The sequence below is a fragment of the Phaethon aethereus genome (assembly GCF_964289735.1).
Source record: "Phaethon aethereus genome assembly, chromosome: 11".
Classification (NCBI taxonomy): Eukaryota; Metazoa; Chordata; class Aves; order Phaethontiformes; family Phaethontidae; genus Phaethon; species Phaethon aethereus.
The window spans coordinates 10,210,591-10,230,330 of NC_138587.1; the positions used below are offsets into that span (position 1 = coordinate 10,210,591).

At 38.3% G+C, this 19,740-nt stretch overlaps 1 protein-coding gene across 1 annotated transcript in view; it reads left to right on the plus strand.

Moving 5' to 3' along the window:
* Positions 1–19,740, plus strand: part of FHIT (fragile histidine triad diadenosine triphosphatase) — a gene marked incomplete at both ends in the record, with an annotated part of 426,950 nt that overhangs the window by 272,526 nt on the left and 134,684 nt on the right. Inside the window, 2 exons of the mRNA XM_082004580.1 lie at positions 12,740–12,885; positions 13,762–13,791. Of these exons, the coding sequence (XP_081860706.1) occupies positions 12,740–12,885; positions 13,762–13,791 (176 nt within the window). The remainder of the gene's footprint in view (positions 1–12,739; positions 12,886–13,761; positions 13,792–19,740) is intronic.

The window sequence follows — 19,740 nt, forward strand, 5'->3', positions numbered from 1 at the left end:
ACTAGCAACTGATGTTGTACAGCAGACCATTTTGAGACCCATGTTTGCTCTTGGAGACTCCTGTTTCTGTAGAGCAGTGGTCTCATGGACTTGGCTCCTCAAGAATGTGTGCACGTTCTGTGCCTCTCCACAAAGGCTGATCTCTGTAAAAAGTGGCAAAGGAGTGTCTCCATCCTGCCGGTTTTGTGAATGTAATGGGCTGATGTTGAAATGCTCTTGTGGCAGAAAGCCAACATTGTGCCATGCAACTCCCTGCTGCCCTCAGCCCTGCAGGGATTTTGTCATGCTGCATGTGATGGTGTTCAGCACTTATGGAGTGTGAGAGGGCAAAGGAAGAGGGGGAATTTCCGCCTTCCCCTCTCCTCCCTGAGCACTTGTTATGGAGCTAAGCATATGCTCGTTCTGGATTGAAAACCATTATAATGACAGACTGTGGCAATAAAAAGAGCCATGAAAATAGATCATGTAAAGAAGTTCTGGATTAAGGAATCCCCTGGTACACTGGGACGTGATAAAACCCCACTAAGTCAATAATCTGTGCATTAAGAACTCCTCTGGTTATGTAAAGGAACTAAACCAGTCTGTTTTTCTCAGTGAACCAGAGGAAGTGGTAGCTTGGGTATGTAATAGCATGATAAAGAGTGCTTGCTCTTCAGTAGCCCTTACAGTCTAACTTGATTTACAGATCAGATCTCTGTTGATGACAGTAGAAAGACCGTAATGATGCCAATGACCATGTCTGAGAGAGTCTCAGTTGTGTCTTTATTCCAAGTCCACAGAAAGGAAATAATAAAAACAGATAATCACATTAAAGTAATGGTTTCAGATGACACACACACAAAATAAGGTTATTCAGAGTTAAACTGCTACTTTGTCTTCTTCATTCTCAAGTTCTTGAATATTGCAGGACTCCTGGATGAGAGTATGAATTTATGTACCATGCATGCTGAAATGCCTAGCTGTGATGTGCAGAGCTGGGAACAATGAGCATTAATGACAATAATAGTATTAGAATAGCATCTACAGAGGCAATCATGACACAGGGCCCTTTTGTCCTTATCCAAGAGGGCTTATTATGCAAGTGAAAAACAGGAGGGAGACCCACTTTCTGATTCCCTCCTCCTTTACAGCTTTCATTGTCTCGGGTGCTTTGTAAGCTATGTTTTACTATCTCTGCTTGAGTTTTATTTTGTATTAAAAGGAGGGCTTTGTACAGATGATTTCGTGTTGAAGATGTACTCTGTTTTACATTTTCTCAGCCCTTAAGTATGACTTACCCAAAATTGACTCCCCTGGCAGGTAAGGCAAAATGCATCTTTGGGAATATTTTCCCCTGACACATGCACTTTTTGTGAACATTCTTGTTGATATCAAGCTTTTTGTGTTAAAGCAGATATGAAAGAAGTTGTCAAAATTAAGTAGCTAAAGAATAGTAGCTTAAAATAATTTCTTTTCATGTTGGACTGCTGCTGAGTCTTTGCTTAAACACTACACAGGGTCTTCAGTATTTCCACCCCACCTTTCCCTGTACTGCAGCTGAGTGAAGGCAGATTCTTCTGTGTGTGCTCTGTTGCACTAGTTGTTTTAATTCCCAGATGTGTAAACTGCAGAAGAGTCTATTGCTATATTCCTCTTCATTTTGAAATACCTACATCAGACCCAAATTACATTTCCCTTGTTTACCATTTCGGTGTCCTTGTCCTCCAACTCTTAACATTCCTGAGGGTTGCTGTCCGTCTCCTGAATGCATGGAGGGGTATGTGCATGCTCCTGGGCTTCACTAGTCAATAATGTAGAACTCCTTGGGATGACAACAGTACCGTTTTCAGTAGGTCCTGCTAAACAGCAAAGAAGTAATAACCTTTACAAAAAACCAAACAACTCTTTTGCTTGCAAAGACATCTCTTTACTACAACCACTTCAACCATGTATTAGCCAATGCAGTAAAGATACTCATCGAGGTTCTTTACCATGGACTTTGCAATTTTCAACATTCAAAGGAACTGATGGATATACACTGGCAGATTTATTTTTAGGTGCAGCAGCAAAGATGTGGTCTTGCAGGGCAAAGGTACCATGATTTATCTTTCTGCTGTGCAAGTGTGTTGAACAGCTCTTTCATAAGGCAGATAGAAGGTTCTCTGGTTTTTCAGACTCTTCCTAAAGGTGCTGATACTCTTATGGAGGGCTAAACCATTCCTGCAAGGAGTATAGAGAGCATTTCTTTTTTGCAAGAGATTTTCTTTCTCTCCTTTGTAATTTAGACTCATTCTACTCTCATGGGATAGTTCCCCAAAACAGCATAGCCCATCCTGTTGCTTTAGAAGCAATTTCAGTAACTAAGCAAAATATGCCATGAGAGCTTCCAGCTTAAAACAAACACAGCTCTCCATTGACTTTAATTGGAGTGGTTTTCTGAATGCCCTAACAGAACTAGGTAGACAACCACTTATGAGAAATTAATGGGAATCAAGGGGCTTATTCCATTTAAAAACTTGGAAAATCCCAGAATACATTACAATATTCTTTGAGGAATACACTTCGTGTAAGACAGTCTGAATTATCCAAATTCAGTTTTCCAAAACTCCCTGTTATTCATGTTCCTTATTATCTATCAATTATGTTTAAAATTACCTTCATTACTTGAAACCTTGATTATCCAAACGTATTCATTGTCCCCTGTGATACTCTGATAATTGATCTTGTACTGCATTACTCCAGCTGATGCTTCACTGGTTATGAAATGAAGGCACTGTTGGTCTGGCACATGCTACCACAAGCTCATCTTTCTCTGTCCTGTTCAGCATAGACTTAGTGCAGACTTATAAAGAGTATGTGCAAAGCTCTTGATCATCTGCCATCAGTAGGTAGTTGAAGAAAGTGGATCTCTTACCAGCTTTTCCAGCAGTAGGTCCAACAGAACCTTCCTTGAGAGAACTTATTTCTGGAGAAAACAGAAGAGGATGGGAGGAATGAAACTTCCTAAGCAGCAAAATACTTTAACACTGTCATAAAGCACTGGCTTTTCACAGTTCCAAATCCAGTGGTTGGCTCTGTCAGTCAAACCAATTTACCTTCAAAATCAGCCAAGATAAATCCCAGGGAGATTCACCAAATATTCATCTGTTTATTGCTGTCTTCCACCATAGATGCCCAGAACAGAAAAAAAGATTGTACTTTCAAGTATCATAGACAGCAATGTCAATAATGCTTATGGTTTGTACAGAACCTTAATTCCCAACACATTCTATGGTGTCTTTCTACCAGGTTAAAACTTGTTTCCAAGAAAACTTAATGCCTGGAATATGGTATCCAATAAATTGCAAGAAAGTAAATTTATCATAACTAATATTTAGTAATTAATTATTCCCTCATTATAATTCCTGAATCATGAGCTAGAATATAACTTCATAATGATAACATCATTTTTTGAATACGATGGTGCTACAGCTTTAATTATGACTCAATGCTGAAGCATTTTCACACAAGTTGTTTCTTATTCTCAGGTGGGAAAGCTGGATCATGAGCTTACTTCCTCTGTTTGAAATGAGGCTTTGCAATGACATGTTACAATTCCAGCAGGGTTAAGTTTGATAAATTGAATTCAATGCAGTTTTCTGGTGGTGCAGGTCATTTGAACAAGACTTGTAGCTGCTGAGCTGCTTTGCACGAACATATTAGTTTCCATGGCAAATGCTATCGGTCCATTGTTTAGGCCAGAAAACCACTCTGAGTGTTACACCCCAAGTGGTGTTTGGTTTCTGCTGCCAGCTTCAGGCATGGCTGTTTATTTCAGTGGCTTTGTATCTATGCACGTATACCAATTATAAATGTACCTTCGTGTAATTATTAGTAGTTTTGTCATATATTTAGGAGGAGGGTATATCATCTGGAGCAATATAGGCATAGTTCTTAGCTGAAATGGATTGTTGTACAGTAGTATTTCTTTACAGGATCTTCTGAGAGCATCATAGCAGTTGTAGATGAAGTTCTTTCATATTAGGACTTCTACATTTCTGATTTCGCCACTGGTTAGTGCTTTTGGGCCTTCCAAGATCAAAAGCTAAATGTGCTTCTAGAATGTGATCATTATTCCTGGTACAAACATAAGTTTAGGTCTGCAGTAAATTGCCACCAAATGAAACTTGCATCAGAGGCATGTTTCTAAGCCACAAACTCTCCCACAGCTATTTTCACTGTGGTTCCACTTAGGCACCTGCTATTGCCCAGGGCTGCCCCTGAGGTCAGTAGCTAGCAGAAAAGGACAAATCCGACCGTAAAATACCACTCACTATGAGGAACTGAGCTTTCAGTGACCTACTTGACATACCCTAGAGGCATTTAAAGGGAATATCAGATATATGAAAGGCTTGTTTAAAATGAAAAGTGAATAGTTCTAAATCTCACATATCCCTGCTATGGCTCTCTGTCTTATGGAGTCACTGTACTTTGAGTAGTAGTACTTTGTATTTTGGTGTGCTATCTAGCATGATTTAAACTATAAGCAATATCTATACTTAAATTAGATGTATTGACTTCTTTTCTACAAAAGAAGTAAAATAATATTTATTGTTCATTTCTTGGAACTGTTGCACCTTTCATTGACACAAAGAATTATTTTAAGTAGCTTCAGTGAGGTGAGAAGATCGGGTAGAGTAAAAAAAAAACACTGTATAAAAGCTGCAGTGTGGTCATAAAACACTCTTCAGTGCAGAGATCCATGTCAAAGATTTACACTGATTGCTTTTGGTTCCACTGGAACCACTAACTCTCCATTTCACTGCGTAAATCTGGTCTTCTGTATTAGTGTAAACATGTACTGAGTGGCCTTGTCAAGATCAACTGTGTTTTGATAATTTGTCTTATCTTAATGACTTTTTTATTAATGCTATAATGTGGCATAGCTAGATCAAAAAAAATGCGTTGTGTGCTTCAGACTTCAAAAGTCTGAAGCAATTTTTAAGTTTTTTGTTGTAATTTAATTGCATTTTCATTGGTTCATAATCATCTTTATTGTTCACAGCTAAGTTTTCACCCAAACTAGCAAGTTCTATGATGTGCTATTTCCTGTATTGTACCAAAGCAGCCTTCTAAAATAGATTTAAATCCAGTTCTACATGTATAACCCACTAAAGAGCACTCCTTCACCTTTTGCTATTATGAGATGCTCACTCTTAATCCAAGTAGCCTCTATTGGATTTCCTTCCAACAGTGAGTCACCCTGCCTTATTGAATAAGATTTGTTCTGGCGGGGAGACATCAGTTCTTGCGTTATCACAGTTTTATGTACATCCTAATTCAGTGGGTTTAGTGGGGACTGAATGGATGCCTTGACGTATTGTTGTTGTAATGAAGCAGAATATGTATTTGATTCATTTTTAAAGGCTTTTTGATGCCTTGTATGTGTACGTGCATGTGCTATTTCGGTTGTTTTCAATTCCTTCTTAACTCCTTCTATAGACAGTGTCTGTGGAGCCACTGTTGTTTTCTTTGCACAGAGAAATTGCTCCTGTAGCCTTCAAAATGTGAAGAATTGTTCAAGGGCAGAAAAAAGATAACTGACTGGCAGTTGTTTGTCAGTTATTAATTTTATTAGTCATGCATTCTCCTGTGTTTTTTCTGAGCTATGGGACTTCTTTCTGTTAGCAATTAGAGCTTTTGAACAAAGAAAACTTCTGCTTAGATGCAATGATGGATTCAATGCCCCTGCCTACACTCCCCAGTTGAATCTGGGGACAATGTTGTGGTAAGTTTTAATACCTGAAGCTTCGTCTGACTGATTCTCTCTGCTTAGGGCCCTTGATGCAAATTCATGTAAAACAGACTGTAAGAAAAGAATAATCCCTCACCCAGCTTCCCACAGTGCATTATTTCTGCATTCCCATCAGCTAGTTTATGGATATGCAGAAGAGGTCTTCCGCACAGACGTGTGAGATAGTTTAAAAACAGTAATTTATTGCAGTCTTCTGCAGCTGGTTCTTCTGGCCTCCAAGCTCCCAGCAGCCACACCAAGGTACTGTCTTCCCACCTCAGTGAGGGCTGAACTGGCCACTAAGCAGCCTCACGCTCAAGGCACACCATCTCTATATGTGTCACAAATCTTTCCTGCTGTTAGAAAGAGGTGGTAGCACTTATCTGTGGTGCTACAGTCTGTATTAATTCTAAAATGAGCAAAGCCCTGATCACCAAGGCAGGAGTTCTTGCTGAGACTGGCTCTGTGAATGATTGGGGTGTTTTCAGCTAGGAGGGAGAGGCAGAGGCTACTGTGTTTTAAGTTATTCATCCAAGCGCATGAAATACACAAAACAATATCAAGTCTCCATAGGTACCATAGTTTGGGACACTTTTCTCTTTTTAGATGAAAACCAGTTAGTCAAAACCAAAATATTAATAAAAAAGTCAGTTTTGATGAGTTTCCCAAACTTAAACTATTAAGCAAAATTTTTATTATGAACTGAACTGCTTTTTGTGTAAAAATGTTAGAATGCTAAAATAAATAATTCAATAGTTTTAAAGGTTTTGTAAATTTTATTAACTACTACTTTTAATCTTTAATTTTTTTTTTTTTGAGAGTTTGGCTCTTATGCTGTTGTGAGAGGGAAGACTTTTAAAAATCTTTTTAAAAGTCTCCTGAACAGGAGCAGTATTTCCATCCCAGTGTAAGCTATGGATTCCCGACCATGTTACATACCGAAAATAAATCGTTCTCCTAAGTTAAACCTTCTGTAAAAAATGGTATAGAAAACTAACAATATTGGTCAAACCCAGGAACTTCATAAAGAAGCAATTACCCTTTCACTTTTAGCTATTTTGCCTTTTTCCCCTTGTATTTTGTTCTTTTAAAGCCTTGCATATTAAGACAACCTGTCAATTTACTATTTTTAACTGGTTCCTCAAAAAGACAAAGCAAAAAAAGAACTTTATTCCTATTGTTAAAATGTCAGTACCTGGAGAGCTTTTAATTTTTTTTCCTTTATAAAGCTTTGAATTTTTCTGTTTGAAGTTCAAATTCAGGAATAAAACAAAAGTCAAAATGGAAAGTATGTTTTCTATATAGCAAACGAATGGACTTAACCAGGAAAAAGCTGTGTTTAGTTCTAAAGCTTGTCACATAAAAGGAGTTTTAACCTCTTTGGGGTTTCTTTTTTTTGGTTTTCTTTCTTTTTTTGACCCCCCCAAAGGCAATTTTCCCAATATTTCGGAACTATGGAACGTGTGTACCTTGATAATTGTGTGTGAAAATTTTTAATGGGCACTTTCTGGCATTGATAAGAATCCTGTTGAAGGGAACACAGAGCCCGACTTAGATACAAATTTACAATTAAATTACAATAATTTAGACTTCAAAGTCAAAATTCAGATAAAGCAAATAAAAATTACTACTGTGCCTTTGAATTTCAGCCTCCACTCTACGTGTATTAGTGGAAGGAAAATTGCGTTTGAAGTGGTCAGCATGCAGTTGTTGGCCATGTGTTTTGCTTTTCTTGTAGCGTCTGCACCCTCTCTGTCTGATCAACTTTAAGTCATTATGCAGTTAACAAATGCTCACTTTTCAGTAGTGATCCACAATCTCCAGGGTGAACATATCCTTAAATACTTAGATGTACGTGGGGAATTTGTACTTATGCTTGGCACAACTGAACATTGCTTTGATAGTGTCCAGGTGCCCATTGCAGAACCACATTTCAGTAAATGCCTCTGCCAGTCTCAAAGGGCTCCAGTTATTACAGTCTAAAAAGTCAACGAAAGAGTGAAAGAGACTTACAGAAATGTGTGCAACCTTGACTTTGAGGGCTGAGAGCTGGCACATGTGTTTCAGCATCCTTACTCTGCTAGTTTGTAGAAGCCTGTTGAACCATGCTTGCTTGGCCACAAGTCTGAGCTTTTCCAAACTGGTTACAACCTTAATAGACCAACAGGCAGAGGCTGTTAATTTGAATTATGGAGGAGGCTCACGGGCTTTGGTGCATTAAACAACCTGTCCAAGGTTGTACAGAGAGCGGGCTGCTGTGCCCAATATACAAAGACAAGCGATTTTGTTGAAAACATAGGTCATCCTTAGGTTTTAACTCAGTTTGAGGGTAATGGGTCTGATCCACTGTTCCTTTACTGCTACTTTATAATTATGCACTTCCACTAATATACTTGGATTTTTAGTCTACTATCTACTGGTAGTCTTTGGAAAATACTGACATTCCTAATTGTTTAATAGATCTTTAATGGAGCTTTTAGAGTGTGTGAGGGAATGCATATTGATTTCTGTATGCGTATTTAGGTATTAGGAAAAAAGTAAGGTTGTTGAGAGACTCCTGCAATCTAGAGAGAGGAATGTACAATCACAGTTTATAATAAGGTGTAAAGGGTTTCCACTCCTTAAAATGCATAAGTTGACATATTAAATTGCACATACTCTAATGATGCGGACTGACTCAGAGAACTTGAAGGAAATAACAGCTGCGCACATCAAAGCTTAAAAATAGAAACTTCATCAGTCAGTAGTAGTTTAGAATGAATGAAGAAATCATGAAATTATTAATTATGATGGTTAGAGAAAGGAAACATAACGTTCAAACTTCCTGAAGGCAGAATGCCATCTTTGATCATGCAGCATCTCTGCTGGGTATCGGCCCCCTGTCCTGCTGAGGCACCCTGTAAAGGTGGGGGCTGTTGGCCAAGCATAGGCACCTACTGCCATTTCAGATACCCTAAGATGACTCGGGCTTCCCACCTGGCTGCCAGATTTGACACAGGGCATATGGGGAGAATCCTGCCCTTCCGGAGTGGCAGCTGGATGCCCTGAGATGTCTCAGATAGCAGTAGATGCTTCTGTCTAAGGAGTATTTGCACGTAGACGTAAGTACAGACTCACTTTCACTGGCATCTTTAATATACAGTCACCTGAAAGCACATCAGTAGTTTATAGCAGTGTTTGCAGTGGGTAATTGCAGAAACCAATGAACAGTTGATCTAATTTTAAACTTAGGAAAAATTTTGAGGTGAATAGAGCATTTATCCAGATTAAAATCTGACCAGGATATAAAGTTAAAAACTATCCTAGTGTTAAAAATGGTAGTTAAAAGCTATGATTTAAAGTTGCAGTGGATGGTTGTTTTACTAATGACCTCAAATCCATGAATTCATTCTAACATTTGCCTTCTTATATATTCATAGTTAAATATAACTTGAATGTTGTCCTAATTACTTTCTCATGTTAATTCAGCTCTGATTCAGAATTTCTATCATTATTCTTTGTAGAATTATTTTGAAATGATAGAAATTTCGGTAAAGATGCTCCAGTGTGTGATTGTGCCTTTGAATTATTTATCGCATTCAAAGACAGAGATGTGGTTAAAATCTAGTTTGAGTTGTAAATGAGTCTTGGTAATGTAAAGAGGAAGTGAAAATCCTTTTTGCAGAATGACATGGTTTATGGGTGCGTCGTTTGATATTGTGGGAGCACTTCACGGCCCCACATGAGCAGAGAGCCTCGTGGCTTAATAAGAAAACAGCCATTGCACCAACTGGCACTTGCAATCTAAGCAGATAAGTCAGATAAAGTGTGGAAGAGGAGAGAGAGAGGGGTACAGAGACAACTTGCCCAAATGACAGAGCAAATTAGTGACAGAATTAAGAAGAGAAAACAAATGTTCTGCCTCAGTCACAACCAGCACTCACACTGCACTCTCTTCTCCCCCTGCTATGAGCTGTGGGAACAAAACCTCTCACAAGCAGTGTTTAGCCCATGTTTTTCACAATGCATCACAGTGACAAGTAGTATGGTGTTAATATAAGGTTGTAGAAACCATGACTAATGCAAAAGTTCATACTTGTGGCCATGGCCCCGAGCTAGGTAGAGAACAAACAATTGCTGGTGAGGTGTATGCAAGTCTGAGAGGGCGAGAAACTGCTGGGGAAAAAATACTAAAGGTGGAAAAGAAACCTGTCTTAATGTAAGCAGCAGTTTTGCTAGAGGGAAGTGAGGGGAAATTCTTCATTTATAAATGGTTCATTGACCCATGATAATAAAGCAGTGCTGCAGAAGAAGGATAATTATCTACTTAAGTATCAGATGCCCTAAGGGTAAAAGCTTCCCTTCTCTCCTTTTGAAAAATGAACTCAGATTAAACGAATGTCCTTTTTCCTGTTTTACTGTTGACATGGATTTCCTTTTTATGAGTAAAATTAATTAGTTTTTCTATTCGTTTATTCCTGGTATGGAAATCAGGTCTGCCAAGCAAGTTTCCAGCTCTTCCCTTGGGCCCTGAGTTCAGCCAATAGCATCTTTTTATGGAGGTGCTTTGTACAATGTGCTGGGAAGGCACAAATAAATTATGGGAGCTTTATTATGCCCAGTAGCTTTCCAAGAGGCACAGCATTTTAGAACTAAAACCCCACAAAACTAGGCTTTTGTCCCCATCCAGTATTGGTTTATTTCCAAGTACCTGCTTTCTAAATATACCACAAGTTATAACAAGAGAAAAAGAGAATAGTGGTGGCATAGCTGATGCTGTACTAAAAAAAAAATGAGGGACAGATTTTCAAAGCAGATTAACACCTGCAGCTGGGGCCATTCTTCTCCCGTACTGTTGGGAGCTGCTAGCGGTGGAGCTCGCTCGAAAAATCTGCTCCCACTTTAGCAAATATCCATTAGAATCTTGTGTGTCCTCATCTGGACTCTGAAAAATGATCAAAACCTACCCCTACTTCTTTACTTCCAGAACACGTCTGTTTTTCTTTCCTATCAGAATTATAAATGCAATTCCTATGATAAGCTTGGTGAATGTAAACATGTTGTCTCTGTATTTATGGAAATAAATTATCCTTTGCATGTATTAATCCTTCTTCATTTCAGACGTCTCATGCAGTTCTTGAAAATCAGGTTGATGTAACCTTTGTATGAACCTGTTAACTACAGAGCACCTCCTAGTTACATTTCCTGGAGTACAGAGAATATTCCTGAATACCTGCAGGCTTCAAGAGGCAGTAAAAATAAAAATGGCTGTAATACAATGGCATGGAACTTAATTTTCTTCAAATAGTCCTTTGAACGCTCATTTTAATACTTTAAAATAATAAGTTTTTAATTTTCATAGCCTTTGGTCATGAAAGTTCAAGTGATGTTAAAGGTGATTTTAAGGTCTTTATTCTGCAAACACAATACTGTGAGTCAGAAAAAAAATCCTGTCTGCAGGGAATTGAAATGAGAATCAAGTCCCAAGTGCTTGCTTGTTGGATTTACACAACTGAGGCTCTGCTAAGAATTCTGGAGTTAATGTTACAAAATTGACTTTCAGGTGAGGAATCATAGCAATTATTAATATCTGTGAACACAGCACATCAGGTGACTGTGAATAGTGTCTCTATACTTCCATTGTTTACTTTATAGATTCATTTCACTGATTCACGAAGCGTAGTCACCAAGGTAGAATAAAATCAAAGCCAGCAGTGTGCCCAGGTGGCCAACAACATCCTGGCTTGTATCTGAAATAGCGTGGCCAGCAGGAGTAGGGAAGTGATTGTGCCCCTGTACTCGGCACTGGTGAGGCCACACCTTGAATCCTGTGTTCAGTTTTGGGCCTCTCACTACAAGAAGGATGCTGAGGTGCTGGAGCGTGTCCAGAGAAGGGCAACAAAGCTGATGAGGAGTCTGGAGAACAAGTTTTATGAGGAGTGACGGAGGGAACTGGGGTTGTTCAGTCTGGAGAAGAGGAGGCTGAGGCGAGATCTCATCGCTCTCTACAACTACCTGAAAGGGGGTTGTGGTGAGGTGGATGTTGGTCTCTTCTCCCAAGTAACTAATGAAAGGATGAGAGGAAATGGCCTCAAGTTGCACCAGGGGAGGTTTAGACTAGGTATCAGGAAAAATTTCTTCACTGAGAGAGTGGCCAAACATTGGAACAGGCTGCCCAGGGAAGTGATGGAGTTGCCACCTCTGGAAGTGTTAAAAAAAAAATGTGTGGATGTGGCGCTTCAGAACATGGTTTAGTGGTCATGGTGGTGTTATGTTGATGGTTGGACTTGATGATCTTAAAGGTCTTTTCCACCTTGATGATTCTGTGATTGTATATTTGCCATCTTGTGTACACTGCACTTAAAAGGGAATAGTCTTAATTATCTTAATGTATTTCTAAAAATCTATAATATTCATAACAGGTAAACATTAGCATTCCTTGTAAATGATAATTAATGTGATGTAGAATTAAGTTATCTGCTGTTATCAGCATAGCGTCAGCTTTTTTCACTTTTAGGTACCTAAAATTAGAAGTGTAAGATCAAGATTTTGAAATATACATACCACATGTGTGGAAAAGCATTGTAAAATTGCTGTCTCAGATCACACACCCAGACCCATCTTAAAGTCCTTTGGCTTTCCCCCTTTTTTAATAATGAAATTTCTCTGATTTTCAGAGGTGTTAAATATGAGCATCTCTCCGTCAAAATGGTAACTTCGAATCTGTGAAAACTTTGCTTTCCTTTAGATGTCTCACTAATAACATATGGACCTTATTTTAGTCCTTTGCCCATATCTGAGGGGTTTGAGGAAACTTCTTCTGAAGAAAGCATTATATTATTCTCTGTATTTAGCCTTATGTTTTAGTAGTTCTTGCTGTAATCCTTGGAGAGGAGGAATATAGGCAATTCAGAAGTGATTGGAAGCAGGTTACAGGCTAGGAATTGAGACACTTGTCCTTCTGGACCACTCAGAGTTGTGTTTGTGCCTTGACACTACCATGTTCAGATGTCCTTGTTTGTCCTCTGCGTCCAGTGGAGCGCTTCCGTGACCTGTGTCCTGAGGAAGTGGCCGATTTATTTCGTATGGCACAAAGGGTTGGCAATGTGGTGGAGAAACACTTCTGCGGCACCTCACTCACCATTTCAATTCAGGTTTGTAAACCAGTCAGCTAAAAAAGGTTTAACGGTTGGTTTTATCAAGCTTGCAACCTTCTTTCCTAGTCCAATGACAAAAGGACATTGACATTTCAAGGGGCAATAAATGTAAAATAATAATAGAAAAAAAGAAGCACAATAACTGCATTTCAGTCTGACAGATTTGCCATTGGAAAAAAACATAAGAATCAAACCAGCAGAAAAGTGCGGGTAATTTATAACTGCAAAACTTTGGAATAAGCCTGCGAACACTCCCAAACGGAATGAATATTTCAGCAAATACACTTGGTTTAAAGAACTGTTTGCAGGATTGACCTAGAGAAGGCAGCCACACCTTCCCGTTCAGCAGGTAACCCACTGCTTGTGATGGAAACAGGTAATTCCTGCTCACAGCTATTTATATGCAGGCAGAGGGATGTAGCCATGTAAATATGTTATCAATTCTGACCTTTCAGTTATTTGTGCTGGGTGTTTTTATACCAAAAAAAGAGCTCTGTTTAAAACAAATCAAGACACTAAGCCCATTTCATTAGAATAAGAATTTAAGCAAGCATGCTTTGATTAAATTCTCACGTGTCTGATTTTATATTCACAAGGATCAGAAATCTATTGCTTCCTATTAAAAAATATGGTCTGAAAGAATGAAAAATAGCAACTGTCACTTTTGTGGTCTAAGATCCAGTTTCCAACTTTGCCATGGCCTAATATGGAAAAGCGCCCTGTCCAAAAACTTTGTGTTGAATGGTCCCCAGGAAAATATGCTAAATGAACATACAGTGAAGTTGGATGTAAATGATTATTGAGTAGGATTTCTGAGTCCCCGTGTAATCCTTGTTAGTTCCTCTAACCTGACACTTCTCCTTTTGCTTACAGGATGGCCCCGAAGCTGGACAAACGGTGAAGGTGAGTTCTTGTTATGCAGAATACAAATTAAGAGACAATTATAAGAACTAATAAAAGATCAAAGCTAGTTATCTGCAGACCATTGCTATATCGTTATTTTATCCTTAGGATCAAAAAATCCCAAGTGTACAATAGTTGTAAATACTTTTTATTGAAATTGCACTGATAATGTTTACAGGTTTTCTTTCTAGACAAAAAATTTTCAATCATGAAAATATCTTTTCTAAGCTGCTGGGTGTATTTATGCAAGCAAAGCCTCAGAAAAGAGGCATCTGTTTAAGTTTTTTGTTTGTTTTATGGAGAAAATATTACCCTTCCATTCATAATCCTGTGTTTGTCTTTTTATTGCCTAATGAGTTGTAGCTAATTATAGGAACAGTTAAACTGAACCATATTATGAAAATATACCTTTTATCTATGCTTTCTCTCTACATATTCATATCACATTCTTGTTATTGAAGTTCAAATGTAATGGAGCCAGCGAAGCTTAAAAACAGATTTTAAGTATATTTCTTAAAAAAAAAAAGGCAGGGGGTGGAGGGGAAGAGAAGGATTTATGATTATACTCTCCACTTGAATAATAACATAGATAACGTCCATGGCTCTTCAGCCATGTTTCACTGCCTCGTAATGCAAATGCATGTGTAGTTAGATTATATGCCTGAATATTAAATAAAGGTTATTTTTTACATTTGGAATCAAAGGAAAGTCAAATATGGCTATGGGTTAGCACTTTGTAAAATCAGATTAGATGTCTCAAAGAAGCTGTTTGGGTCGATTAAGGTAACTGTAACAACCAAATGATGGCCTATAGAAACATTTTACTTCTTTCCAATTTACTATATTGACCTTATTTTTCGTACTCCTTTTTGTTGCCTGCTTTGAATATTTAACAGAGAGGTAATAGGGGGAGAGAAGAAAAAATTTGAAAATCTCCAAGCTTTGGGAAGCTGAGGAGTGATGAAGGAGTGTAATACAATTTACTTCAGTACTGCGACAAAACATTTGTCTGCTCATGACTTAGAGTGCATTGAGTGGGTATCAATGGGAATGCCTGTTGGTAGGTGAAAGTCTCAGTTTAAATACATTCCTAGGTGAGTTTTGTCATGAACGGCAACATGTTTTGACAAGCAGATCACAGGATTTCTTTTAATATTTTCGACGAACTTTTTTTTCTGTGTTAAGAAAGGGTTTGTAGGAATGATTATATTAAAATGTGAGAGAAGTTGCTAGTATGAATGAGTAAAAGCAGATGTAAAAATTCACATCTTCTGTGACTGAACAGTAACAAAAGCTTATATAAGCCTTAAAAAGGCGGGGAATTCTGTATCATTTTGTATTTGCACTGGAAACAAAAAGCATTAAGTGTTAATCTATCCAATACATTGCAAAATGGTAGCCATCCTTTATACTTCCTTCTCAGACTTTTAATAAGCAATGAGATGAAAATTACCTGCTCTTACATCTGTGAACCCCTAGACTCTGTAATAAAGAGGTTAGCAGTTTGCATTTCTCTCTTTTTCTGCATTATTGGGCAACACTGTAATTTATCATCATCTCTTTGGGATGTTTATCATCCAAAAATGCCAACAACTATTTTCTTTAGAGAACTTAGAGCTTTCAAAACTTGAATTGAGGAAGAAATTACTATGGTCAAGATCATCTTGAATGATAGGGTGGATACATAAATAGCTGGTTCCATTTAAACTGTTTTGAATCAAAAAGTTTCCAAAAACACCTATGTGATCTACAAATAATTTATGAACCTTAAATTCAATGTGTCATGTGTTTCTTTATGTGTTTTGCTTCATGTTTAAGAATCCATAATAATCCAGTTCTTCCTCTAAGGGAACGTTTAATTAAAATTTCTGGAACAGACTAAACGTTAGAAAAACATTCTAGTAGTAAGATTAGCAAAGCATCACAATAAATATCCAAGGGAGTTTGTGGAGTCTATGTTTCAATAAGGTAGGCAAGTGTATGTCAGGAGCTAATTAGGTGTAGCTGATCTTGCTTTGAATGGGGTCACATACCAGATGGCTTCAAGAGTCCTTTCCATTTGTATTTTGTATAATTCTGTATACCTGTATAAATATAGGCTACTCTATGTGCTACACAGGAAAAGAATTACAGGAAGCATGGGAAGAATACTGGCTGTTGAACTGGTCAGTGCAAAGCTTTACTACAAAATGGTAAGAGCTATCAGCCTAGCTGAAGACAAAAACTGAGAAATTTTATCTGAAAAAGATCGGGAAATTCTCTTTCTTTGTCAAGAAGAAGGAATTTCTTGGAATCCGTGTCCAAGAAAAATCTTGGACCTCGGTTCGAGTATGAGTCTCAGGTCTTTCTTTGCTATGGAGATGCTGAAAATTGTATGTGCAATGCATGCACCAGGTTTAAAGATTACCCTTTCAGTGTGATTTTTTGGATAGAAATCAATGATAAAATTGTCTGCCAATGTTAGGTGTTCATTGTGCTGGCATGAAACCTGCTGGTGTGTGCAGGTTTCAGTCAGATATATCATCTACTGCAATGCCAAGATACTCTAGTGGTGCCTCTTGGACTAAAACCTTTCTAGTTACCTAATGAGAAGCTTTTTATAATCTAACATGTAGCTTTGTTATTGCTGTACTGTGTTCCTTGTGGATACTGTCCTCCTTTGAATCTAAGCTAGCAGTGCCCACAGGACAGCATTCTAGGGAAGCTTATGGTCCTTTCAAATTCCCCCATTATTGCAGTCTGTGTGTTTGCATTGGATGGGTCTTTGGAAGAAATTATACTTAATACCTGACCTTCAGCTCACCAATACATTGGAGGTGTAGATGGGTCTTTTCTTACCCTTTAGCAGCTGGAAATACACATTTGCTAAGGAATTCTGAACGATGTTCCAAGTCTTAGACCATAAAATAATACAATATATTGCTTCATAATCTTTTTCATAGCTGTCCACAGATTGTGCCTTTTCTAGCCCATCACCTGTTTATGAGAGGGATGAATGTCCCCCTCCAAAGGTAGTCACAGATTTGCATGCTTTGTGTGTTACTGTAAGAAGTTCTTGCATCAACCCACAGCAGAAAACCCCGGTGTCTCTGAGCAGTGTGTCAGCAAGCATAACCGTGTTCCAGCGTTAAAGACATTTTGAATACTTATTTCTTCTTACTTGAGAAAGGAAGGAAGTTGCATTTAGGTCCTCTCTAAATATTTATCCCTGCAATTTTGAGCTGTTTTTCTTGGAGAACACAAAACCTATGGTGCCCCTGTGCGAGGAATGGAGGGTGAGTTTCATGCCTGTTCTGTTTGAGAATGTCTTAAATATCCAGGCAATTTCATGGATCAGGGAAATCGGCTCTGCATCTTAATGCAGGGCTCTTATTGCTATGTCAAGTGAGTGACGTTTCAAGATTTCCTCAGTATATTTTATAGTCTGCTCTAGCTGCCTTGGTGCATGTATAGCATAGTGTAGAATAAACTCTCAGATTTGCCTTTTATGTGAGATTCAATCACAAGAAACTCCATGTACTCTGTACTCCGTAAATGCTAAACAAATCAAGCTGGCAGGAGTATGATGTAACTAATTTATCTGTGGAGACAAGATAATACTGCACAGCAAGTGTCCATTGCACAAATACATACGAACACATACTCTATTTTGCAGCAATGTCGAAGTCTCCAGCAGCTCAGCACCTCCACTGTTACCCATGAGTAACTGCCTGTTTGCCAATTACAGGTTCACCTAAATAAATGAGAAAGCGAGGCTGATGGTGGCAGTGTGGGTATATGTGCAGAAATTTATTTCATACGTCACACATTCCACTAATTATTTTACACCAAGAAGACTGTCTCACCATTATTTTTTGATGTACATGTTTTTCTTTCCCAGATGTTTTTTTTTAATGCTGTGTTAAATCAATCCACCTGGCTTGCATTCTTTAGAAATCTTAACCTGAACTGTGGGTTCTAGGGTTTATTTAAGACTACAGCGGACTGCTCTTTCACACTATTTGTCTACTTATCTCTGGAACTCAGGTACTGGACTTCACCTTTGAGTCTTTAATTTTAATCAGATTGCATTGCAGACTGATTACATCAGAAGGATTAAATTCACTAACTGCAATATTTTTGATGCCTCTGCCTGCTTTCCCTGCAGACTGGCAGATGTGAGTCCTTGTTTAATGGAGTATTGGAAAACACCTTTTGCTCTCTTAAAAGAACAAAAAAGATGGTGTTTTAGAAATGCAGAGACTTTTCTTGTCTCTAAACAAGTATAAAAAATTCAAGTAGAAAAAACATGGAAGAAAGAAGCAAGTTTTTGAAAACCAGTTTGTACTGAAACATGAACAAATGGTCTTGTTTGCTTTACTCTTAAGAACCATGATTCTCTTGAAAACTTGTGGGATGTCCAAAAATGATTTGATGAAGTACAGCAGTCTCTTTGAATTGTTTTGAGAACTACACTAATAGTATTTGGTTGGAGAATATGTATTATTGCATATAGGTAATTGCTGCAGCAAATTCAGCAGTCTCAGGGCTGCTCTGTCTGTTTTGAGCTCGTAATTTTCTATTTCAGTACTGTACTTAGATTGGGGTGGGTTTTGGTGGGATGTTAGTGGTGTGTGTTTTCAAAGCTAGGATTATACTACTCCTTACAGAGATGAGGAAGCAGCAAGGGCAGCCAGATAGTTTGCCCACCCTCCCTTAAAGCCTTTTGCTAGCTCTTTGTTTTCTAGTCACTCTAACTAATAATTCTTGCCCTCTCCTTCAAGGTCCTTTTCAAAATCTGCCTTGTGTTGGTCTAATTCTCCTTTCAGTCCCTTGGCCAGACCTTTTTTTTCAATGATGCAATTAATGGATATAGCGCTACAGTCCCAATTTCCTCTTTCTTTTCTCAAGCCCTTACTCCTATTCATTACATGTAACATTTAGTTTTTGATTGAACTACAAGCTTTCCAGCTTTTCCATGTTTGCCGTGCTTAAAGTCCGAAGAGGCACTGGTGGATCTGTAAATCCTCCCCTAACACAAATAATAATATGTAGGACCTAGAATGAAAATGGTTCTTAAAACATGGTAACAGTTGACAAAAGAGGTGTCTGTGTCCATTATGCACCCATGTAAAGTTATAGAGGTTTTCTGAAGACTGAAAGAGATGAAAGAAAATGGGGAATGTGGAAACAGTCTAGTGATTGATGGACATGACACCATACTAGCTGAGAACACCAAAGGCTCCAAGGCACTGATAAATTGAAATGATGACCTGGATAATGAAGTCTGATCTAGAAATATCAGGTTGTGAAGTTCCTTGAAGGGATGGGGACAGAAATTTTTGAAAGATTCTCTTTAGCAGTGAATTATGCTAGTTCTGAATCTGGATGATTTTGAATTTCCAGTAGTGAATGACATGACATGCTGTACCCCTGACTTGTAAAGTAATATCATTCTCTGTCCCTGGACAAACACAGAATACTCTGTATGGACTAAAATGTAAAGAGGAAAAAAAACCCCCAAAACCAAAAAAGATTAAAAATGTGCAACTATAAATGAGGAAAGTAAAAGAAATTTCAAAAGATGTAAGTTGAAGAATGGTAATGAGAGAGAAAATTTTACTATTCCATGCCAGCAATTCTACCCTCCTTTCCTGCCATATGGATTTCTTAGATGAATATTCTCTTTAGATAGTTTAATTCCAAAAATACCCCCAGAGCTAGTCAGAGTTATTGACACTGTCTAAATTAAACTGTAATAAGCAAGTGGGTTCAAATGCATTGCCTTAGTATACAGATATTAAAAGTCCTGCAGCTCTGTTGGCCACATCCAACACCTAGCTCTTCCCTTGCTGGGCGTGCTCCCCTTCAGCAGCAGACCTGCAGAATGCTGGCCGCTGGCTTTTTTCTTCTCCCAAAGGTCAACGGGTGGGAGCTAAACTGCAGGTAATGCCTGCAGACCTGCCAAAG